Source organism: Pongo abelii, chromosome 6 (genome assembly GCF_028885655.2).
Source record: "Pongo abelii isolate AG06213 chromosome 6, NHGRI_mPonAbe1-v2.0_pri, whole genome shotgun sequence".
NCBI lineage: Eukaryota > Metazoa > Chordata > Mammalia > Primates > Hominidae > Pongo > Pongo abelii.
This window is the reverse complement of record NC_071991.2, coordinates 72,582,098-72,608,118: the sequence shown is the minus strand read 5'-3', so window position 1 is coordinate 72,608,118 and position 26,021 is coordinate 72,582,098. Positions and strand designations below refer to the sequence as shown.

Below are 26,021 nucleotides of genomic sequence, written 5' to 3'. Positions count from 1 at the left end.
TTCATTGTTTGAGGTTGCAAACAAGAAACCTCAGTGCTTGTTTACTTAATGCAATTGATTGATTTGACCTATGTGAAAAGGACTACCTTGTATGCATTGATGAGAAGTGTTTGAGCCTGGTCATTTTAATTGCAAATATTTTATAATCCATGTCTTTATAAGTGTATTTTTCTAACTGCATCCTTCAATGGGAGATCTTTATCTTTGCATCCACTGTTCACTTTTTTCCAGGTCTTAGGGGAAAAGCCAGAGCTTCCAGATGGAGGCAATGATGATGACATTATAGCAGACATAAGTAACAGGAAAATGGCTAAACTATACATGGTGAGTTCACTGTAACCAAATTTATTGTTTCTACAGTACTGGATGTAGCTAGAGAGGCCTGTATAGGGAGGGATTCCCTTTGCTGCAGTTGAGAACTCTCCTCATTGCTCTCCAAGAGCAATGTGTAGATAGAATCAGTTCTTTGCTCTTATATGTTTTTTTAATTAAGTTTTAATACTTTTTGTTATTTTTATGAAAACAACAAATATGTGAACTTATTGCTGTGATTTACATAAAATTATATATTGTTGCTGTACTAGTTTGCAACAATCTTTTGATATATAGTACTCAATACAATGTTTCCTTTATGGAGTAAAAATATTTTATCAGCTTTTTCTTATAAATTCTTGATAAGAATGTAAAGTCTTTGCCCTATTTAAAACATTGTCTTTAGCCATAATGAAGGAGTTCTTTGTTACAGGAGGGCTGAGCTACCAAATGAAACAGCTGGAGGGAAACAGGGTAAAAACAGTTCTGTTCCAGGCATTAACATACCTACTTCCATATCAGCTCTATAGCACATGATTAGCAGCATGACTTTGCACAGGACGTAACCACTCTGGGTCTAAGTATTCTTATCCACACACAAAAAAGAAAGTAGGTTCCTTCCAAATCTATAGTTTTTTTTATTTTTTGTTTGTTTGTTTGTTTTTTCTGTTGAGGGTAACAAAAACTGCAAGACACTCCAGTTAAGGAGATCGCTACAGTGGTATTCTTCCAGTGTTCCCTCCCCTTGCAACTTTCTAAGCGTGTGATTTGGAGCAGATCATAAATCTCCATGCAGAATTTAGTACTTTCCTCATCTGTAACAGAAAGAAACTATATTTGCTGCTCTTTAAGGGATTTTTGGCTCCGAAACTCTGTAATTTTACGTGAAGACCAAACTAATAACTTGTTTAGCGTAACTTTCTTTTCATAATGAATAAGTGGATTTTTTTTCTTCCTAGATGCAAAAGGAAACATGGTTACCATTTCTGCTAAATACTGGTAATTTTAATATGAGTCATACAGAAAGTGTTACCTAAATATTTTGTGACTGCTTTTAAAAATTACTATTTCTAAAACTCATTTTCAACAGCCTGACAGATATCTTTTTTTTCACATCATCAACCAAAACTGTTCTCCCTCTTGGACAGCATTATGAACTAAAGAAGTATTTTTAGATGGGAAAATATTCATCCTGAGTCATAGCTTCCTCTAGTGGAGCTATGCTGTATTACATGGATATAAAGTATAAAGTTCCTTTGAAAAATAATTCGGGTTTCTTAACAAGGCTGGCAAGCAAAATCACCTGGGGCATTTTCTAAAACTACAGAATTCAGACTCCACCCTCGTCCTGCAAAACTCCACTGATCTAGGGAGGGCCCTGGAATCTGTATAATAGGTAACTAAACTGTAGCATACAAGCTGGCCATTGAAAACCAGTAAATCCTAACCTGCACGTGAATATCATTTTCAATTTTGTAAGACCACTTAAAAATGTGTTATAATAGTCTGTAGTCATTTCTAAATGTGACAGAAGAAATTTACTTTGATAATTTATACAAAGTTTACTTAAATTGCAGGACCTATGTTGAAAAAATCTTTATGCATAAACTATATCAATACCCTCCTTAACAAAGTGACTGGTAGATAGTAAATGTTGACTGAGTGAATGTTTAACTTCATCTTCTTGTGTGTATGTAATGATTTTAAGATCATTACCTACTTGAAAAGATTGCTCCAAAATGTACAAGAAATAATGAGGTAAAGTTAATTACATGATGTTTAGTACATAAGAGCATCTGAATAGACCTCAGCCATTATTATTATCACTATTCTTTTCTGATGTTTTAGGCACAGTGTCAAAACTTAACTTTTTATTTGTAGTTCCTTTACCCCAAAGGACTTTCAAAAAAAATTGCAGTATAATTAGTCTTGCGGATTCTTTTCATTTCCTTTGAAAGAGTTTTATTGAGATATAATTTATACAACATAAAATTCTTGCATTTAAAGTGTACAATTCAATGCTTTTTATTTCATGACATTTACTGAGTTGCACAACCATTACCATAATCTAATTATAGAACATCCTTACCATCCCCAAATGAAAACATGGAGGTCATGGTTTTTATATTAGGTTTCAGATGCGAGTGGCTCCATGAGAGTGACTGTGGTGGCAGAAGAAAACCCCTTCTCAATGGCAATGCTGCTGTCTGAAGAATGCTTTATTTTGGACCACGGGGCTGCAAAACAAATTTTTGTATGGAAAGGTAAAAAATTCCATTGACGATGCTGTATTTCAGATTTATAGATATTTCCTCTATAAGGGTAAATAAAATATATTTTTTGATTTTTTAAAAAAAGCCCACCTTTTAATTAAGCCCTGATCTATAAATGTCTCACATAAAATGCAGCCATTTTCCTCCTACCAACATCATATACCAAGGATTATGGAGTTAAAAAAAAAAAAAAAAAGCATTTGGGCAATATAAAAAGAATTGTTTTACAAATAACGTTTTTTCCTGTATTGTTAAATATACTTACTATACCAGGAAATTTTTGCTATTCTTTTTATTTTTTATTTTTATTTTTTCTGTCGCCCAGCCTGGAGTGCAGCCCGCCACCACGCCCGGCTAATTTTTTTGTATTTTTTGTGGAGACGGGCTTTCACCATGTTAGCCAGGATGGTCTCGATCTCCTGACCTCGTGATCCACCCGCCTTGGCCTCCCAAAGTGCTGGGATTACAGGTGTAAGCCACCACACCCGGCCAACTTTGCTATTCTTTCACTGCTGTATTTAACTTCAGTTATAATTATGTTTATTATGGTACACAAGTATTTCTTAATCATAGAATGTCTTCCTTCTCTGAAGTTCTTTCTCTTTAATTTATCTTGTATTTTAGGTAAAGATGCTAATCCCCAAGAGAGGAAGGCTGCAATGAAGACAGCTGAAGAATTTCTACAGCAAATGAATTATTCCAAGAATACCCAAGTATGTGTGAAAGTGAACTGGCTAGAAAAAAATAGAAAACATGGGAGCTCATGACATCTCCACGAAACTCATGAAAAAGTTTGGGTCAAAGTAACGTCTGTATGTGAAGTGATTCTCCACCTGCCTGTCTGCTACAATCTGATGTCCCTCTTCTTTATCTGTGTGGGGGTTAGAATTTTTTAGAAACTGCACATCAGACTTTCCATAGAGCTGCCCATTCACTTCCTCCACAGCCTTTAATTCAAGATAGTAAACCACAGTAGATTTAGCTAAGGGCACTTATGAGTTATTATTCCTTAGAGCAAGTTGTGCAGACTTGGCCTGAAACCCAGATGATATTTGTCTTCATCAAAATCAATTTAGACCCTGGCTAATTACTCCTTTCCTTTCTGAATCTCTCAGCCTCATCTACTCTCCTCATTGTTATGTCCCTGCACAAGGAACACAATGAGATAATTTCTTCCAGGTCACAGAGCTCTTGTGAACCTTATGTAGAAAGACAAACTTATTTTACTGCAGGGGTAACATATTAAAGAACTGGATTCTTCTCTCAAATATTCAAATTCAGCGGCAATTACTTTAGTTGTGAGAAAAAGCAATTTTGGATTATATGAGCTTGATAGCTAAACCAGGATAATTTTCCATTTCCTTAGTTCTGTCTCCACTGCCAGATTCATATTTTCCCTTAATTTCTTACTTTCCTGTTTATTATTATTATTATTTTAAATTTCAGATTCAAGTTCTTCCAGAAGGAGGTGAAACGCCAATCTTCAAACAGTTCTTTAAGGACTGGAGAGATAAAGATCAGAGTGATGGCTTCGGGAAAGTTTATGTCACAGAGAAAGTGGCTCAAATAAAACAAATTCCCTTTGATGCCTCAAAATTACACAGTTCTCCGCAGATGGCAGCCCAGCACTATATGGTGGATGATGGTTCTGGCAAAGTGGAGGTATTTACCTGTTTTTGTTTTTGTCAAGCCCATTAATGCCAGTGTATGTTGGGGGAGGGCGGGGGAGATCACTTGAGGACGGGAGTTCGAGATCAGCCTGGCCAACATGGTGAAACCCCACCTCTACTAAAAATACAAAAATTAGCCAGGCATGGTGGAGCTCGCCCGTAGTCCTAGCTACTTGGTAGGCTGAGGCACGAGAATCGCTTGAGCCTGGGAGGTGGAGGCTGCAGTGAGCCAAGATCACACCACTGCACTCCAGCCTGGGTGACAGAGTGAGAAATGTGTGTATACACACACACACACACACACACACATATATATAAATGTGTATATATACATATATATCTGTGTGTATATATACATATATACTTATAAATGTATATCTAAATATATTTATACATGTTTAAAGGCTCTCCACAGCCTTCCTGAGAAGCTCCATCTTCAGCTGGACCCTTGACCCTTTCCGTCCTCTTGGCTTCACCCTTCCACTGCCTTGAGGACTGACTTCCCCTCTGCCATCTAGCTAATGTTCCTACGCCTCCTTGGCAACTCAGTTAAATCACAAGCCATACCTTTTCTGAGAAGGCTTCCCTCAGCGCTGAAGTGGCCTTTCTCTGTGCTCAACCTCTAGCAATATTTTTCACAGAATTTATCATATACCTACCACAGAATTGTTCATTTACTGCCAGATTTCTCCTAGACCTCTCATCAATTCCTTGAGGACAGGAATGAAATATTTCATCTCTATATTCCTAGGGCTTACCACAATTCTTGGACCAAAGTATACGGTCAAGAAATTAGTGAAATAATTTTTCCTCTTTTCAAAGACATGAAGCGTGAATCTAAGCGGCATGGGTGTTGGAGAGTGGGAAGTGCCAAGGGAGAAGGTCACAAATATCCCTCATGGCTGTTGTCAGAGGGGTATCGACTTCTGGGTCTGCATCTGTCTCCTGCTCAGACATTCATGATGGAGCTCAGCCCTCCTGGCAAACTTGGTCCCCAGCACCAGCTGTGTCCTGGCTGCAGCCTTCTCCTGTGCCATCCTACGGCTGCTGAAATCTGGGGGCTCTCTCTAGGATCTTGTACTCTCTCTAGGATCTAAGGCTTCTGCTCACTAGGATAGTATGGGGTGGCCTCTCTCTAGAAGCACTGCACTGTTCCTTTCCACTTGCTTATCTTCAGATTTCAAAGCAAAGAGTCTGCCCTTCCCAACCAAGAACTTAGGCAAGTGTGCATGTGTGTGTGTGTGTGTGTGCTTGCATGTACACACACAGTGCCTGGCAGCCTCTCCTTCATTTGTTACTCTCCTGTTTCATCTACAATTCTCATCTCTCCAACTTGGAGGGTCTTTAATCTGTACTGAAGACGAGGAGGTAGAATGAAAGTAGTTCTGCCTGCTTTTATCCCATCATCACATTTCAGTCTTATTCCTGGATGGCACCTTTTAAAAACAGAGTCATATTGGCATGGTCTTAGTCTGTTCAGGCTACTATAACAAAAATACCATAGATTGGGGGTTTAAGCAGAAACATTTATTTCTCACCATTCTGGAGGCTGGGGAGTCTAAGCTCAAGGTTTTGATGGGTTCAGTGTTTGGTGGAGGATCCACTTCGAGGTTCATAGACTTTTTGCTACATCCTCACATGGTGGAAAAGGAGCTAGAGAGCTTTCTGATTATAAGGGCACTAATTTCATTTATGAAGGCTCCAGCCTCATGACCTAATTACCTCCCAAAGGTCCCACCTCCTAATACCATCACACTAGAAGTTAGGATTTCAACATAAATCGTGGAGGGACAGTGTGTTGTAGCATTTTTAGTATTTGGTCACAGTCTATCAAGTCTTGCCTGGGAAAATAATAGTCTCTATCTTAAAGCACAGGGAAAAAAAATATATATATATATATGTTATTTCATAATTGAAGAAAAAAAATACTATAAAGTGATATATATTTCTGAGCTGAATCTTGCAGTTTTTTATTCCACTGGAGTGTCATGTTATTTCCACTAGTAGATGAAACAATAGGTATTTAATAATCAACAGGCTCGGAACTGAGCTTAACACTGTAGAGGAAGCAAAAGACACATAAAAGTAGTTAAAATGTCAATAAATTGGCAAATTGATAACAATTTCTTTCCTTTGCTTGATTTGTAAACTAGTTAAAAAATAATTTAAAAGTTGTTTAATAATAGATTTAAACCAAAAATTATTTAAAGTGTATGAGAAATATTATTAGATCAAGAAAATTGTAATTTGTTGTATATATTCCATTCTTTCCAGATTTGGCGTGTAGAAAACAATGGTAGGATCCAAGTCGACCAAAACTCATATGGTGAATTCTATGGTGGTGACTGCTACATCATACTCTATACCTATCCCAGAGGACAGATTATTTACACGTGGTGAGTTTATATCATGCAAAGATCTCAGGTTCCACAGGAGCCAGATTTTGCTCCAAAGTATTAAATTCTATGCATTATGGGGTAGAATAATCCTATAATCACCCCAGTGAGATTTGTATAGCATGCATATAGTATTTTCTTTTTGCATGATTTTGACTATGTTTTGCAGCTGCCATCCACAGGCAGCAGGAGTCACATAAAGATCATGCTATCTAGTCTAGGAAAAAAGTTTTGATATCCTAAACCAGTGATGTTCTCCTAGTGGATATGTAGTTGAATATCTCATCTTGTATGCAGGTTAACACTGCAACAGCAAGTGTCAGGTACCATGGCTTCTTATGGTTAAAATTCACAGAGGTCCATCCTAATTGGAGCTGCAAAGTTGCAATATGGCAAAACCTGTAGGAGATACAATTTGTGATTCCACTGATACCTCAACTTGATGCAATTCTTATTCTTGTTTCCATTAAATTCACAACAATAATGGAAAAAATATGCAACTGTGTTTTCATCTTACATGGTTTTGCATGATGATTTGAGTTAATTGAAGTCTAAATTTACCAATGCCCTACTCAAGGAGGAAATGATCAAATGTCCAACCAAGTAATTTATGTGCATACACCATGCCAGGATATGTCAAGTGATAGGGATTCTGCAACAAATTATATAATGTGAAATTCTCTAACTTTTTATTAAGTGAAATCAGGTAAAAATAGAATATTGCTAAGACGGCTGGAAAAAAGAAAATAATTCTTAAAAAAGATCTTCAAGCAGAGAAATGTGGGCGTAAGGTACAAAGGCAGGGCAGATGCCTACCTTTGCCTACATAATGATAACAACCTATAATAGGTGTATAGAATATAGATGCATTCAGTCCTCTGCTGATATGGTGACATTTCTTTTTGGTGAACCTCACACACAGAGACAGGGTCACACGCATACCCATAGTCTGGTCATCTACACTGCCCAGTGCCTTGAGCCCAGTCAAGTTCAGGAGATGGGATGACACCAAAAGAGTGGTCTGGGAACTCAGAGGCATCAATATCACCTGGGAGCTTCTTAGATATGTAGACTCTCAGGCACCACGTTTGACGCACAAAGGCAGAACCTGCATTTTAGCAAGAACCTCAAGTAATTCATATGCACTTTAATGATTGACAGGCACTGCTTCAGGCAGTGGTTTAGAACACTGATTGCATATTGGAATAACCTGGACAATTTCTCATAAATCCAAATGCTGTCACCCACACCGAATAAATCAAAATCTCAGCTGGGGGGAATCCTGAGATTCTAATCTATACCACCACATCCATGTGAACCACCGCACCCAGGATCATCTCTGACGCCACAGTCAATCCATATGCTGTCCTAGATGAATGCATTTAGCTATTTAGCTCTGCAATTAACATGTCGTCTTAATAGCAACCATTCTGTGAGCAGCATGTTTGCACTGGCAAAGTGCCAGATGTTTCCTTGTATTTTTTATTTCTTTCCAAAAAGAGTGGAGCAGGGGAGGTTAGACAGGTTAAGTAATTTAACTCAAAGTCACAGCTATTGTAACTGGTAAAGCAACATTTTAAATCTTAATCTATTGGTCTCTTTAAGGCCTGAGTATATCTATACCAGGTAGTTATGTCCTTATTTTGCAATTTCCTTTTCTAAAATTTTAATTCAGAAAAGTGTTTGTGCAACAAAATCATGCCATTTATAGGGATAAATTAATTATTCCCAGTTAACTTTTCTTTTGCATTTTATTTCATGGTCTTCCTCTTAATTCTCTTTTGAATATGAAAAACATAATTGATTGTGGTACTTATATTAAACGAAAAAAGACTAAGCAAGTAATGCAAAAGAGTGTTTTGAGGAATTAACAATTTGCCACTCATATAAATGCCTATGTGGACATACTAAAATAGAGTAAATCAGGTTACAAATTTTAAATGCTAAATTTAAGTTTTAAATACTAACTATTTCTTGTATCATTTGGAAGTGTTTATTGAGCACTTTATGTGCCAAGCATTGTACTAATTTCTGGAGATACAGTGGTGGAAAGAAAACTATAACCTGTGCCTTCAGGAGCCTATACGTAATGAGAAACAGATGATTAACAGGTGTTTTTAGTGCAATATAAAGGATTTTATGTAAGATCAAGTTGAGTGATCTTTGGGTCATTATATACAGACCCTCCACCATACCCCTATGCTATTGGTTAAATATTTGTACCCTCTAGAACTCATGTTGAAACTTAATTTTCAGTGTGGAAGTATTGGGAGACGGGGCCTTTAAGAGGTGATAGCTCTCATGAATGGATGAGATCATTAATGGATGAATGGGTTATCATGAGAATGGGGCCAGTGGCTTTATAAGAAGAGAAAGAAGCCTGAGCTGGCATACTCAACTCCCTCACTGTGTGATGACCTGCACTACCTCAGGAGTCTGCAGAGTCTTCTCCAGCAAGAAAACCCTCACCAGATGTGATCTCTTGACTTTGGACTTCTCACCCTCCATAACTGTAAAAATAAGTTCCTTTTCCTTATAAATTACCCTGTTTCAGGTATTCTGTTATAAGCAACAGAAAATGAACTAAGACAGGCTCCTAGAAAAAGTGACATTGAAGTGGGAGCTAGACAGGCATGCAAACAGAGAAGTTGATCCAAGAAATGCAGAAAAATAGTGTGCTCCAATCTACTCGTCATAGAGTATGGCTGAAGAACATTTAGGGAGCAAAAGATAAAACGAGGGAAATTAGAAGGAGCCAAATTGCAAATGGCCTCATAAACCATGCTGAAGAGGACAAACTTTATTTTTAAGACATTGGGGGTCACTCAAAGAGTTTGTATGGGGTGTTACATGATTGGTTTTCATTTTATTTTATTTTATTTTATTTTAGACAGAGTCTCACTCTGTTGCCCAGGCTGGAGTACAGTGGTGCCACTCTTGGCTCATTGCAACCTCCGCCTCCCGGGTTCAAGCTATTCTCCTGCCTCAGCCTCCCCAGTAGCTGGGATTAGAGGCACACACCACATGCCCTGCTAATTTTTTGTATTTTTAGTAGAGATAGTAATTCACCATGTTGGCCAGGCTGGTCTTGCACTCCTGACCTCAAGTGGTCCACCTGCCTCGGCCTCCCAAAGTGTTGCGATTACAGGCATGAGCCACTGCACCTGGCCTGGTTTTTATTTTAGATAAATTATTCTGATTGACATGTACAGAATGGATTGGTGGAGGAAGGCTAGCGGCAGGAAGACCACTGGGAATGTGTTGCAGTAATCCAGCTGAATGATGTGGCCTGAATTTAGTGTAGTGACAACAGGGAAGGAAAGAATGAAACAAATTTGCAAGGTGTTAAGGCATTGGCACCAGAAAAACTGTTAATGGGGAAAGGAGAAGACAAAGTTGAGGATGACCCCTGGGTTTCTGGTCTGAGCATAAATGGGTAGTGTTTTATTTCCTGAGATTAAAAAATCTTAAGAAGACAGGTTTGGCCCACACTGTAAAAAAATGCAAAAGGAAAAAGAAGAGAAAGAGAAGGCACCACATTGGTAAAAGTTACTGTCTTTGGAATGGGGCTGGAGGGGATGGTCATTTAGTTTTCTTCTTTCCAATTTGAAATGTTCAACATTTCCATCATAAGAATGTATATATTGGGGGGATATCAAGAATATAAGTTAGATACTTCAGAGTCCTCTTGTGAGTCTTCACCATTTGAAATCATGGATGTGAAGTATGTAAGTTTGTTAGTGTTGTATGGTTTGTGGAACTTCAAAAGCTTCCATAAAGATAGTGAAGAGGCTTTCAAAAAATAAGCAGTTGCATTGAAGACTGGCTTTCAAATTAAACAACTTTCCAGTTTATGTGATAATTTCAATACAGGGACATAAACAGGTTAAGTCCAAGAGTCAGAGTTAAAGGTGAGAAACTAGAATTAAATCAGTTATGAAATCACTTGTATTCTGAAATGACAGGACAAAAATAAATTCAGCAATGATCTTTTATCTGAAATAACAGGTAATTAAAATTGAACAGATGACAATGATGAATCTCTTGAAGTAGTAACTCCCATTTTTACACAGCACTCATCTTTAATGAGCAACAACCACCACAGGTTTATAAAGAAAAAATATGTCAAAGTAGATTGCTTTTTTTGTTCAGTATACAATTTCAGAATTAGAAACAAAGAGCGACTGTGTTATTTCTTGATTGGAGTGGAATACTTGAATCTGTGTGGATGGCAGTGTGGTACTTGGGATCCAGAAGAGAGGTTTAAGATGAGTACAGAAGTATTTGTTCAGGGTGTCATGAGGCAGAACTTAGTGATGTTTTTCAGGTTTGCTAGTTAAAATACTCCAAAAAAATAAAAGGAGCAAAATGAAGACAAAAGTTAGGTAATATTGTCTGTTTGGTGGTTGGATTTCTTCCCTCCAGAATAAAAGCAAAATGGAAAGCAGCCATTTTTAACAGCTGGAAGCGAGAACTCAGGAAACCAGAGATGTGACAAAGAAACAATGCATGATAACAGACCCTGCGGTGGCCCATCGTCATGCAGCTCTGTGTAACTCCTCACCTTGTGCTTCCAGTGCACACAGATGTGTTGCCTAACATTATAGGCTCTTCGGAAATGTAGGCTATTGACATTAAAACACTACGTTTTTAGTAGTTCCTTTATTAGGGAAAGAATTTTTTATTTTCTTATCAACATTTGTGTGCATGTTTTTTTTTTTTGCACCCCTCTGTAGAACATTTTTACATCAACCATTTGCCTATTCTGGTCCAATGGAAAATTCTATGATAAGATATACACCCTGTTCCCAGTGTTTTGGGGTGTATGTGTGTGTGTGTTTTGTGTGTGTGTGTGTGTGTGTGTGTGTGTGTGTGTGTTGCCCAAGGTGGCAGGTTATTTTAATCTGTTCCGAGTATGGAACAGTTTACTGTCAAAGTTTTAGAAGAAAAGATATATTAGGGTTGGGGCAAAAGTAATTGCGGGTGGGCCGGGCGCGGTGGCTCACACCTGTAATCCTAGCACTTTGGGAGGCTGAGGCAGGCAGATCACCTGAGGTCAGGAGTTTGAGACCAGCCTGACCAACATGGAGAAACCCCGTCTCTACTAAAAATACAAAATTAGCCAGGCATAGTGGTGTATGCCTGTAATCCCAGCTGCTCGGGAGAGGCAGGAGAATCACTTGAACCCAGGAGGCAGAGATTGTGGTGAGCCTAGATCACGCCATTGCACTCCAGCCTGGGCAACAAGAGCGAAACTCCATTTCCAAAAAAAAAAAAGTAATTGCGGCTTTTGCCATTACTTTTAATAGCAGAACAGCAATTACTTTTGCACCAATCTAATAGTTAACTTTCAAAGTCTAAATCCAAGTTTAGTATTCCTGCTGCTAAGCTAACCACTAGTCAAATAGAAATGGGATAGCTGGCTAAAAATAAATAATGCTCAATGAATGCTTTTACCATGTCTGGGGCTTTGTTTTGTTTTCTTTTATTGTCTTCTCTACAAGCTCATCAAACAGCAGATCTCCCACAAGTTGCTTTACAGGTTAAGGTGACACAGAGTTAACAGCCACAAGCTACCCTAGAAAGAGAGGCTACGAATGAACTGGACATGTTGATTGACCCTTATCTGAGTGCTGGAAGTTTAGCCTCTTGTACAGCCTTATTAATAATTCCTTATGGTGGGCAGGGCGCAGTGCCTCACCCCTTTAATCCTAGCACTTTGGGAGGCCGAGGCGGGTGGATCACCTGAGGTCAGGAGTTTGAAACCAGCCTGACCAACATGGTGAAACCCCGTCTCTACTAAAAATACAAAAATTAGCACCTGTAATCCCAGCTACTGAGGAGGCTGAGGCAGGAGAATTGCTTGAACCTGGGAGGTGGAGGTTGCAGTGAGCCAAGTTCACGCCACTGCCCTCCAGCCTGGGTGATGAGTGAGACTCTGTCTCTAATAATAATAATAATAATAATAATAAATAATTCCTTATGGAATTGCTAAGATGACAAAATGGGGCCTCTCCATTGTCTACTTCTCATTATTATTTTCTTGATTTTTCTGGGTTACAGACATTTGGTTCATGCTTACCAAATATTCATAGAAAGACAAAATGCTGGCTGGGCGCAGTGGCTCATGCCTGTAATCCTAGCACTTTGGGAGGCCGAGGTGGGCAGATCATGAGGTCAGGAGTTTGAGACCAGCCTGGCGAACATAGTGACACCCCCATCTCTACTAAAAATACAAAAAATTAGCCGGGTGTGGTGGCAGGCGCCTGTAATCCCAGCTACTCAGGAGGCTGAGGCAGGAGAATCACTTGAAGCCGGGAGGTGGAGGTTGCAGTGAGCCAAGACTGCACCATTGCACTCCAGCCCGGGTGACAGTGCGAGACTCCGTCTCAAAAAAAGTAAAAAAAATAAAAAGGCAAGAAAGACAAAATGCCCCTAACATTCAACCTAATAAGTTCGGCTCGTATTTTCATCTCAGATGGATTATTTTTCACTGTAGAGGTGTTTTCTAAAAAACAGGCAGCTCCAACTTAAAATCAGGTGAACCCGATTACTTAGCTAAATTATGTAAGGAGCAAAAGCTCAATTTCTTTAAAGTGGAGATAAAAATGCCTACCATATACAGTTCTAGACAACACATAGGACAATTAAATGTTAGATACCTTGACAAAAACATAGCTTAACAGCTCATATCATGTTAAAACAGTTCGCTTCTTCTTGATCTTTCATAATAACTTGTCTCTGCTTGCAATGCCTACATGCGACGATCTTAAAACTTAAAGGCAAGCTAATTCGTTTCACTTTCATTCCTCTAGGCAAGGAGCAAATGCCACACGAGATGAGCTGACAACATCTGCCTTCCTGACTGTTCAGTTGGATCGGTCCCTCGGAGGACAGGCTGTGCAGGTTGGGATATTTTTACCCCCAAAACTCACACAAGTTAAAGTCTTGCTAGCTCAATGGATAGCTATAGCTCCCTCCCAAGTTGGGATAGAAATTTGACATTTTCTTGATATGAACTGTTTTTCATTTTGAAATTCAAATATTCCTACTCTCATTTCAAATTAGTTCTCTCAGATTCTGGAAAGGAGGTAGCAAACAAAAACAAAAACAAAAACTATCAACACGTGTAAGATTCCAAAAGAATCTTCCCATTAGAATCACACCCTATGCCAATGATAGTTGCTTGACATTAAAACGGTTTTACCTGTATTACTGTTTCCAGCTGTTGTTCAACAGATACGGTAGGCAGAATAATGCCCCCAAGGTGTTCATGTCCTAATCCTCAGGACCTGTGAGTGTGATATATTACAAAGCAAAGGAGAATTAAGGTTGGAGATGGAGTTATGGTTGTTCATCAGCAGATCTTAAACTAGGGAGATTATCTGGGATTACTGGGTGGGCCTAGTGTAATCACCAGGGTCCTTATAAGTAAAACAGAAAGCCAGACAGAGTCAGAGGGGTGCAGCATGGGAAAGACTCAACCAGCGATCGCTAGCTTTGAGGATAGAGGGAACAATTACATATTATATAGTTGCAAATTGCTAGAACAAGGATATTGAACATTCCCAACACAAAGAAATGATAAATATTTGAGATGATGTTATGCTAGTTACCCTAATTTGATCACTATACATTGTATGTGCCCCATGAATATCTACAATTATTATTAATCAATTAAAAAATAAAAATTAAAAAAAAGAAGGTGGAAGAGAGTCCCCAGCAAAGAAATATGGACAACCTCTAGAAGCCAGAAAAAGCAAGGAATAGATTGATTCCTAGAGCCTCTGGAAAGGTATAGCCCTGCAATAGCTTGATTTTAGCCCCGTGACTAAATTGTTATTCCAGATTTTAGCCCAGTTACTAAATTAGCCCCATAACTCATTTCAGACTTCTGACCTCCAAAACTGTAAGATGATAAGTTTGTGTTGTTTTAAGCCACTAAATCATAGTAATTTGTTACAGCAACAATGGGAAATAAATACAACAGTACAGAACAAGCACAGATGAACAATTCTAATTAATAGGTTAAAAAAATGCATTTTCTTACACTCGCAAATCCTAAACATGCGTAAGTTATGTTTTGCACAAGTAAACAGAAATAAATCTTGATAAAATAGCATGGGTCCTTATATTTCCCTTTTAGGTACCAGAATCTTTACTGAAACAAAGTCCAACACCCAAAAGTGAGGGAGGAAGTGGTGGACAGGGAGAAAGGACGAACAGAAATGGGAGGGACAAAGAGAAAAGATAGGGAGAAAGGGGAAAGCAAAGGGATACGAGGGGAGGAGAGGGAAGAGAAGAGAGGGAAATCATGGAGGAAGAAATGAGAAAAGAGGGAGGAGAGACGAGGAAGGGCAAGGGAGAGGACAGCGTGAGAGGGAGGAGAGATGTATTTTTTTACTTGGGTATTTCTGAAATAAAAAATTACTTGTCGAGAATGACTGAATCAAAATTCAAAATGAAAATTTCATGTAATTATAAATGAGTCAACTTTTTAGTATATCTATCTATCTAACTTATCTATCTTATCTGTCTCTAGAGACAGAGATTAAGATAGAGAAAAAGGGGCAGGAAGAGATAATATGCTGCTTTATTTATTATAAAACTTTAAATGTTATACAATGTCAGACAACATCAATGTCTAGTTCTAGATCTCCTCACTGTGTCTAAGAGACTGCTGTTTCTAGCCTGGTTCAACCTTCTGTACTCTCCTAAGTTCAACTGCTCCTCCTTTTATATTTATGGTGGAGTATCTGCTACTTGTTTCAGGACCCTTATTAGTTAGCATGAAAAAGTTTTTGGGTCTTTGTTTTTTAGATTCCCTTACTGTATAACTGACACACAGACTTCAAGGAAACCCTGTTTTCCTCTAGTGTGCCCCAGTGTGTCTGTCTGCTTTCTTGTTCATTCTGTGAGAGGGTACTTGCTTGTTCCTTTTTCCTACAGCTAGCTGGAGCTTTCTCTCTCCCTCTCTCTCATTCCCTGTGTCTTCCTAGCTGGAGCTGCGCACACTGCTGCCTCTTTTCTGCCTGCCTGTTGTCTTTGGCCAGTTTTTGAGAAGCCATCTGCTCCCATCTGGTGGGAAAAGCATCTTACAGATTAGAGTTCAAACTGAAAGCAGGTGCTTACTTGGCCAATGCCAAGTGATACAGTTTCTGATACAGCAGCATTAAACACTCCCTTTACATGGTTGTGCCTGTTTAACTTCCTCATTCCTGGTGTCGAGGGAGCTAAGACTCTATATGGTACAAAAGGGTTTTTCTGTCTTGTTTTCAAATCTTTGTAAGTGTGTAATTGCTTATTTTAATGTAATAATTGAGAGAGGCAAGTTAGACACTTCAGAACATAAAGTGTAAGATGTGAAGGCTGAAGTTGGTCTTCCCGCTGGTTTCCTTTCCATCTTGATACAAGTTAGTAGATACATAAAACAAGTTAAATCTAAATTTAAAGGCACATATTAACTTTTTAAAAATAAGTTAACTTGCTACTTTTAATTAATAAATTAATGAAATGACTGAATTCTTTAAATGCACTCAATTCTATGGAATTTAGTTGATCTTTAAGGTATTACTTACCAAACTATTAAAAAACTTTGAAGATATGCATTGTCTTACATATTTCATATTTCATAGTACTATATTTGATGCACTCAATTAATGAATTACCGTGAGTTGTCAGCCAGTTGAATCCTAAATTGACAACAAAATGGTAATTTTTAGTTTAATCGCTAGATGGCAGTAGCTTACAATAATGCATGAAAAAACTAAAGTATTGCGGTTTTCAACGCTCCTTTGTAGACTATATTAACCATATTGAACATCTTTTAATCAGCCTTTTTTCTTTCTTATTCTCCTTTGACAGTAAGGGATGGGCCTTAATCAGTGTTTCTCTTTCTCTCATGTTGGCAATTAAAGTTTTCTCCATGTTATATGAAATGCTAAGCTAACAGTTTTAGGTATTTGTGAGACTATAACTGACAAAACATTTCCATAATTTGCTTCTCACTTATTTGAATTCCTACTAATTGAAATATACTTATGAAGTCAGTTATTTTCAATGCCTTTTGGCCTCCCTATATGCATGTATGTATATGCATGTAATGAGTACATGCATCAGCATTCCCGTTCACCTGGCTTCTAGAAAAGACAAATCAGGGGAAGTGAGACAGTTCAATTTTAGCATAGGGCAGAACAAATGAAAACAATGGGAGACTGACATGAAATTTGGACTCTTTATGTAAATGCATCAATAGTTTGTGTGAGAAATAGGAAATTCTAATCCAATATTTGGGGCTAATAAATAAAATCCAGCAAATAATTTCCCTTTTTTTTCAATTTTCTCATCCTGAAATGTCTTTATACTGTATTTTTTAAAGTTTCTTATATTGAGCATATCTAGTATTACATTTCTATAGGTAAGTTAAAAAGTGGAAAACATATTCTGTTTATTTTTGCCCATTTTTAATGCTTGCATAGAAATCTTTGTGTGTGTGTGTGTGTGTGTAATTTTTTTTATTTTACAAATACAGAGATATAGAAATAATGAGTATGATTTGGGGTCATCTTATGTTCTGAAGCATTTGAATGCATATCTCTTAACCTTCTGAACCAGATCCAAAACACATGAGATTCTAGTACTTCTGTAAATATCTGTAAGTGTTACTGGTGCCCTTGAAAGAAGAGTGATTTTCACATAAGGTCGCAGATACCAGCACCTTGGTGTTACCTTTTCTCTTTCGGAGATGTAGATGAACAGACTACATCTTCATACTTTTCAAAAACAGAAAGTATTGGAGCATGGTTATGTTTCCCCTGACAAGAAACTACTCACGGACACCGTGCCTGCGATAACAAAAGATTCTTAAGTCAACAGGGAAAATTGATTATCATTAACCTATATGTTCTGTTAATCATCATTCCTCCTGCTCTTGACTTTTTATTTTTTGTTTTATTTTCAAAAAGACAACATAAGAACACATTTGGAACTAAAACCTTCTTTCACAGCACTCCTAATTACATTTCTTTTATTCCCCCTCTCCCCCATCAGATCCGAGTCTCCCAAGGCAAAGAGCCTGTTCACCTGCTGAGTTTGTTCAAAGACAAACCGCTCATTATTTACAAGAATGGAACATCAAAGAAAGGAGGTCAGGCACCTGCTCCCCCTACACGCCTCTTTCAAGTCCGGAGAAACCTGGCATCTATCACCAGAATTGTGGAGGTAATGTCATGCATTCCGTAAAACATGCCCTAGTTATGGGCTTCCCAATGGACATGAGCCATCAGCAAATATGAGACTTTTAAAACTTGGCAAATAAACTCCCTTCATTTCTATAATTAATCCACTGTTCAAAATTTTAAAAACACTTAAAGCAGGAGATTTGAGTAAAAAGTAAAACTCCAGATACCAGGACTTTCACATTTTTCAATTACATTGAACCCAAACAAATAAATTTTTAAGAATACTATCACAAATTAGCTGTCAAAAGCATGAGGCTGCTTAAGCTCCATCTTGAAAGGCCTGAGGTGGATGGATCACGGGTGATGGTCAGGTGACTGACCACACTGGAGACATTTGAGAGGGAAGGCCCTCGTTTGCACAAGCGTAACAAATATGGGAGGCATGTCCCACCACACTGGACCAGAACCATAACTGAACTGGCCCCATGAGCTGTTTCTGACAGCAGCTGGGATCAAACCCCATGCCATGGTGCCACAAGATAAGAAGACCTCCAGGTATAGACAAGGCCAGCCTGCCCAGGTTTTTAAATGGCTAGGTGCTTTCACATTAGAACAATCCTGTCACCCCAGTCACCATTGAAATCCAGGTCTTCCACATCACCCTTACGCTGCCTGGCATGCTCTGCATATCAAGCCTGGAGCTCTCCCCCAAACTTGCCCTCCATACAAGTCAATCGGCAGACCCCTTAAACTTGGGTTGGTCATCTCATCCCTCCACCTGCAACTTCTTCTCTAAGCCTCCCTCTCCCTGCACCTGATTTCTCTATGACTGTCCTCTGAGGACAGATTCCCCGGCAGCCCTCTCAAGTGGAACTTGTGTTTTCCCAAGGCCCACTCACCATGGCCTCAGGGATGGGGCTGGACAAGTTCACTCCCTGCTCACCCTTACCTCTTTGATTTTATCTTGCCTCTCTCCTTTATATCAGACTTTCCCTCCTCTAGACCTCTTGTGCTTTCATAGACTGAACTGCCAGTCCTCCTCTTCTTTAATGACTTCAGCCATTATCTCATTATCTCACTATTTCCATCTCTCCAGCTTCTCTCTTCCAGCAGTCTTTTCCTTGACCGCATTTCATCTCACACTCACATGGTCCTATACTAAATTTTGCCATTTGCAGTAACTATAGCTCCTCAGAAATCTGTTTCAGTCATCTAATCTCTGACAACTCTCTCCTGTCCTTTGGCTCCTTTACTCCAGAATGCACATTCTGGCAATTCTCCAGGCCTGTAGCTGAATCCATGAACCCGCTGCCTCCTTCACACCCCACGCTTCATGTCCTCCTTTCTCCCCAGATCCCCAGCACCTCCTTCTCTCTACTGATAACTTTGGTTCAGAGTTCACAGAGAAGATAAATCAGGCATAAATCACCTTATCTACTCCCCTGCAACTCTATCAATTTGTCTGCATCTGTGTATATATTCTCTTTCCTTCCTCTTTTATGAAATAAATATCAAATTTTTATTTATATTTTTAAATTAGTAAATATTTTATATTAGGAATTTCCATGTGATGAAGTGTCTCATAAGTGAATATTATATACTATATATATTATATATATACTATTATCCATAAATTAGCAATGAGTAATATATTTGTATACAGTGATATATCAATAAATAATTTATTAAGTGTTTATTACATAGACTATCACTCCTATCTAAGGCCCAAGTCCTCCCCTGCCCATCTGGCCACCAACTTCTGTTCGGATCCTTCCCTCTTTTGCTTTCCTAAGGGATCTCCTGGATTTCTGTCTTTCCCGTGCATTTATTCCACTTCTATTTCATCATGATTGCAGGCAGTAATCTCCTTTCATTCTGTATCATCAATTTATTTTTCCATCTGGAATCATTCACTTTGAACTACAAAGATGGCTGTAACAAAAACCTCCTGTCATTTCTTTAAAAACTGTGTCTTGACTTTGACCATGACCTTCTCCAGCTACTGCATCATTTCGCTGTCCTTCTTAAGAGCACATATCATTGAAAGGTTTGTCTTGAGTGTTTTCACTCACTCACCATCTCTACTTTTTAAAGCCAGTTCTCTCTAAAGCCACCTCAATCAGGTGTCCATCCCACTAGTCCACTGAACATGGTTTTTATCTAGTTTGCCAATGACCTGCCGCATGCCACAAACAAAGGTCACTTTTCTGATCTCATTTTTCTCAACCTCCCACTTGCATTTGCCACTCGGCCTTTCCAGTTTTATTGAACACTTCTTTTTTCACTAGGTGAATGTATCCCCACACTTACCACGGTTTCTTCCTAACCTATCGGCCACTCCTCTTGGGTCAGTTTGCTGCGTTTTCCTCTTCTGTTTGACCTCTAAGTTCTTGAGCGCTCCAAGCCTCGGCCTTGGCCCCTTCACCGTGGTCTCATTCAGTCATATGGTTTAAATGCCAGCATATGTATTGATCTCATCCAGAACCTTCTGTGCACGGATTCTTCTGTGTTTAATTATGACTATTTTTTTTTTGACATTTAAAAACTATCAAAATGACATTTAAGCATTCATTATCTATGGGCATTCTCAGTTGATTTCAGATGGGAAAGTCAACCAAAATGCACCATTGTTACATTCTGATCTCTTCCCCAGTGGACATTCCTTTGTGAGACCTCATCAGCTGCTTTGTGTGCATCTCTTTATTTCCTTGCAGCCTCTCAAACCAGCTTTCACATTCCCAACCTCTCTGAAATGCACCAGTCAAGGTCATTTTACAGGTCTTCCTGTCTTCATCTCCCGGCAGGCTAAGGCTTTATAAAGGTTCTGTTTTAGATCTCATTTCCTGATCTCACACCAGTCTGGGCACAGGTCTCTTGTCACCTTCTAGCCATCATCCTGGCTCTTTCCTCTGTACCCATAATGAGCTGTTTATATTAGAAATTGGAAGCCCTGGAAGCCAGACTTGGTTCCTGTAATTCTCCATCATCACATCTGATAGATTCCTTTGAGCTTGGTCTGTGCCTCATTCCTGCTGAGAGAGGACTTTAACCATTTTCCTGAATGTTCCCAATTCCTGGACATCCCTTTAAAACTTCCAACAGCCGTTCCTTCCACCTCTAGTGTTCTCTCCTTCGACAGGCTCCTGACAAACCTGGCGAAATTCAACTCTCCACATCATGGATGCCTTCATCCTGGCAGTTCAGTGTGGTTGGCCAAGCAGCACCATTTGGCACAGCAAATCACCCCTGCCTTCTTGAAGCATTTTCCTCACTTGGCCTCAAGATCACTTTACACTCTTGTTTTCCTCCTCCGTCTCAGCTGCTCCCCCTCAGTCTTGCTTACTGGTTCTTCTTCCTCTTTCTGGAATCACACGTCACACTTGTTTGACAATTATGCAGAAAGTCATACCAGTGACATAGTAGCACAGTCATATGGTCAGACAGTTTCTCACAGAGACAGACACAGAGTCACAAATTCACAAGTGACACAGACCAAAGTGCTCCTACTCTAGGGTTTAAAACACCATAGTGGTGTCCCAGAGCTGCCCTGAATTAATTTCCTGGGATAGGGCAGAAGGCTATGTATGGTTCACCACAGTCACAGCTTCTGGGACATGTTTATTGAGGGAGCAGCAATGAATTTGAATCATTGTTTTATTTTTCTTCATATTCCAGGTTGATGTTGATGCAAATTCACTGAATTCTAACGATGTTTTTGTCCTGAAACTGCCACAAAATAGTGGCTACATCTGGGTAGGAAAAGGTGCTAGCCAGGAGGAGGAGAAAGGAGCAGAGTATGTAGCAAGTGTCCTCAAGTGCAAAACCTTAAGGATCCAAGAAGGCAAGGAGCCAGGTGTGTGTGCTGTGGGGCCAAGGGCACTAACTAGAATTTATACTGATATGATTGCTAATCATCTTTTTTTCACCAAAAAGTCACTTTCTAATGGCTTATAAGGGTTGACAATCTCTCCATTAGTTGCAGAGGTGGGTGGGTGATGGTACCTGATTTCTTTAAGTAATTTCTCAACATTGAAATCAAGATGAGATAATATTTGTTCATGTAAAGCAACAGCAAGCATATGTCCCTGAAAATGCACTGGATAACTGAGTGTGTTTTCCACAGAGGAGTTCTGGAATTCCCTTGGAGGGAAAAAAGACTACCAGACCTCACCACTACTGGAAACCCAGGCTGAAGACCATCCACCTCGGCTTTATGGCTGCTCTAACAAAACTGGAAGATTTGTTGTAAGTGTCTTTAAAAACAGTGGGATAGGGCTGGGTGCGGGGGCTCATGCCTGTAATCCCAGCACTTTGGGAGGCTGAGGCAGGTGGATCACCTGAGGTCAGGAGTTCGAGACCAGCCTGACCAACATGTAGAAACCGTCTCTACTAAAAATACAAAAATTAGCTGGATGTGGTGGTGCACACTTGTAATTCAAGCTACTCAGGAGGCTTGAGGCGGGAGAATCACTTGAACCCAGGAGGTGGAGGTTGCAGTGAGCCAAGGTCATGCCACTCCACTCCACTCCAGCCTGGGCAACAAGAGTAAAACTCTGTAAAAAAAAAAAAAAAAAAAGGCTGGGCACAGTGGCTCATGCCTGTAATCCCAGCACTTTGGGAAGCTGAGACTGGTGTATCACGAGATCAAGGAGTTCAAGACCAGCCTGGCCAATGTGGTGAAACCCCCTCTCTACTAAAAATACAACAATTAGTCAGGCATGGTGGTGCGTGCCTGTAGTCCCAGCTACTTGGGAGGCTGAGACAGGAGAATCTCTTGAACCCAGGAGGCAGAGGTTGCAGTGAGCCAAGATCGCACCACTGGCACCACTGTGTTCCAGCCTGGGCAACAGAGTGAGACTCCATCTCAAAAAAAAAACAAAAAACAGTGAGATAGAACCTAACAATGCCAGGATGGGCATTCACATGTGGCTCTGACACTTTCAGACATGCTACTGTTCTGAATCTCAGTTTCAGCCTGCCCACAAACCACGGTGACAACCTTTGCTCTACACAGGATATTTTTTTTTTTAACTTTTATTTTAAGTTCAGGGGTACATGTGCAGGTTCATTACATAGGTAAACTTGTGTCGTGGGGGTTTGTTGTACAGATTATTTCATCACCCAGGTATTAAGCCTAGTATCCATTAGTTATTTTTCCTGATTGTCTCCCTCATCCCACCTTCCACCTTTTGATAGGCCCCAGTGTGTGTTGTTCCTCTCTATGTGTCCATGTGTTCTCATCATTTAGCTCCCACTTATAAGTGAGAACCTGCAGTATTTGGTTTTCTGTTCCTTACACAGGGTATTTTAAGGGTTAATGATATAATTAATGTGAAAGCATTAATGTTGTGATGTCCTATATAGATTAAGCTGCTCTTAAAAGTACCAGCTACTTTATACCTGTGTGAGCATGCAGTTGCTGTATGAATATATATGTGGCTAGATTTGTTAATTTAATAATTTGGCATTTTCTGTGGGCAGCAATCATTATTTCTGATCAAACTGTGTAAATTTTACATGTCAATTTCCCAGGGGAGTAAAAATTTTCACCATATTGACTGAATTAAAAATATTATGGAAATATTATGATCACTGGGCAAAAATCACAGAAAGCTATATATGCAGTTACAAATTAACTGATATCAACAGGAATGTTTTATTTCATAGTCATTTACAAGCTTTGACTTCCAGTCCAGTCAGAAGTAAAATTAGAAGTATGTGTATGCATGTCTTAGTTCAAGCTCCTATATAACAAAAATACCATTGACTGTGTGGTTTAAACCACAAACATTTATTTTTCACGGTTCTGAAGGCTGAGAAGTCCAAGATTAAGGCACCAGCAGATCTGATGTCTGGTGAGGGGCCACTTCCTAGCCTTCTTGTGTCCTCACATGGCCAAGAGAGCAAGCTCTAGTCTTGTTCTTTCTTTGTTAAGACAGACACTAAGCAGGGGCACTGTACCCTCGTGGCCTCATCTGAACCTAATTACCTCCCAAAGGCCCCACCTCCTACTACCATGCCATTGGGGGCTAGGGGTTTAACATAGGAATTCTGGGGGGAAACAAACATCCAATACAAAAGAATACAGGAGTGATTTTACACTGGGCTCTGAAATATCATCCTGAACCACAGCCTCTCACCTAAATTTCAAAAAAAAGTTATACTTTCTCTGTTCGACATGCTAAGTTTTTGGTAAATTTTTCATTTAAAGAATGAATTCTTCTTTTATATAAAATTTGATCTACAGATTTTGGTCAACATGCCCTAGTGAATAAATGAAAACTTTATTTTTCAACACAGGAAAGAAAATTTCCCGTGTACTTTGTCAGATATTTTGATTACTAGAAATAAAATTATTTGAGATGAAGTGGTTCAAGTCTCCCTTGAAGCTTATAAATGATTTGACCTACAAGTTAAAGATTTAAACAGTGCATTGAGATAAATATTTGCTTGCTGTATACCACAATTTGCTCACCTACTTTACAGGAAATCCCTGAACTTGCTATATTTTATAGATTTGTCATCAGAAAAATCTGCTGTTTTATTGTTTTGACTGGTAACTTGATACTGCATCCAAGCAACTTATTTTTCAGCATATGCTTCTATAATTTCTTATTAGAATTATTTATTAACATTGCTATAAATTAGATGTTTGTTTCCAAGAAAAATATATTTTACAAAAACAAGTACCTAGGCTTTGTTCTCAGTGTGTTTAAAGAAAAAAGATCTGTTAGTCTTTGGCTTTTTGTTATGCACATATATTAGCCTTTAAGAGAAATATACATTTCCTCTGCACCAACTCATTTTCTTGTTTGATATTTGGAACCCCTTCTGCTCCCTTTATAGTTTAAGGCAAAGGATTGTTGCTAACAAATCTTTGATCTTATAATTACTATCAGAAAGTAGGCTTTACACGTGTAGATTCCTACAAGGCAGCTACAAGGCAGCAGAGCTTATTAGCTAAAAGCACAGCTTTTAGAACCAATCTGCCCATGTGCTGTCACTTATCTGGTGGTAGTACTTGCTGGCTGTGTGACTTTAGGCTGGTTACTGAGCCTGTCTGGGCTGTAGTTGTCTCAACTCTAAAATGGTGGTAATCTTAGTACCTACTTCATAGAGTTGTTGTGAATAATAACTTAGCTGTTGCATATAAAAGATTAGAACAGTGCCTGACATCAAGTAAGTGCTATTTAAAGTTTTTCTTTTTAAAATCATTATGTGATTGGTATATGTCCTCTAAAAAGATAATATAAACAAATCCTTTGCCTTCTAAATGGTCAAGGTTTTTTGTTTTGTTTATTTTGTATAACAATCTCAAAATCTCATCAGATTACAACAAACATGAATTGTCATGCTCAGATGTCTGCAGGCTGCTGGGAACTAGGTTTATCTATGCTGGGCGCATGTTTTGAGTTTATACATATTTTTCCAGTGACAAAGTCAAGGACACAAAAAGGCCCTTGCTGAGTCGCCTTTGCTAATATGACATGGCCAAGGCCCCAGTCAGCTCCATAGCACCGCAAAGTCACATGCCAGAGGGAGTGAATAAAGAATGGGGAACCAAAATCCAAACTCCTGCCTAAGGATCAGGGGGGTTTTCACTCAGAATTCTCTAAAAATACTGAACTTTAGATTAATACATGCCCACTGGTATTGGGTGGATGAAGCTAACCCTTCCATTACCCTTTAATGCTAACTATAATTTAACACAATTTAACCCATTAAAAATAAAAAAAATTTGTATATGCAATATTATGTTATAATGTCATCTTATTGAAAATTTTTGATTTATTAAAATGACCAGGCCTATTGACTTGTTCTCTCTTTCTCTCTTTTTTTTTTTTCCTGAGACGGAGTCTCATTCTGTTCCCCAGGCTGGAATGCAATGGCACTGTCTTGACTCACTGCAATCTCCACCTCCCAGGTTCAAGCAATTCTCCTACATCAGCCTCCCAAGTAGCTGGGACTATAGGCGCCTGCCACCACACCCGGCTAATTTTTGTATTTTTAGTAGAGACACAGTTTCACCATATTGGCCAGGCTGGTCTTGAACTCCTGACCTCGTGATCCGCCCATCTCGGCCTCCCGAAGTGCTGGGATTACAGGCGTGAGCCACCACACCTGGCCCTATTGACTTTTTAAAAGTAATCTTGACCTACAAAGTGAAAGATAATTTAATACTCAGACCAT

General features: G+C 39.0%; 1 protein-coding gene across 1 annotated transcript in view; it reads left to right on the top strand.

Moving 5' to 3' along the window:
• Window positions 1-26,021, top strand: part of SCIN (scinderin) — a 78,345-nt gene that overhangs the window by 47,371 nt on the left and 4,953 nt on the right. Inside the window, exons 5-13 of the mRNA XM_002818193.6 lie at window positions 232-324; window positions 2,444-2,576; window positions 3,210-3,298; window positions 4,032-4,247; window positions 6,530-6,651; window positions 13,467-13,557; window positions 17,701-17,871; window positions 21,507-21,684; window positions 21,955-22,076. Coding sequence (XP_002818239.1) covers window positions 232-324; window positions 2,444-2,576; window positions 3,210-3,298; window positions 4,032-4,247; window positions 6,530-6,651; window positions 13,467-13,557; window positions 17,701-17,871; window positions 21,507-21,684; window positions 21,955-22,076 — 1,215 coding nt within the window. The remainder of the gene's footprint in view (window positions 1-231; window positions 325-2,443; window positions 2,577-3,209; window positions 3,299-4,031; window positions 4,248-6,529; window positions 6,652-13,466; window positions 13,558-17,700; window positions 17,872-21,506; window positions 21,685-21,954; window positions 22,077-26,021) is intronic.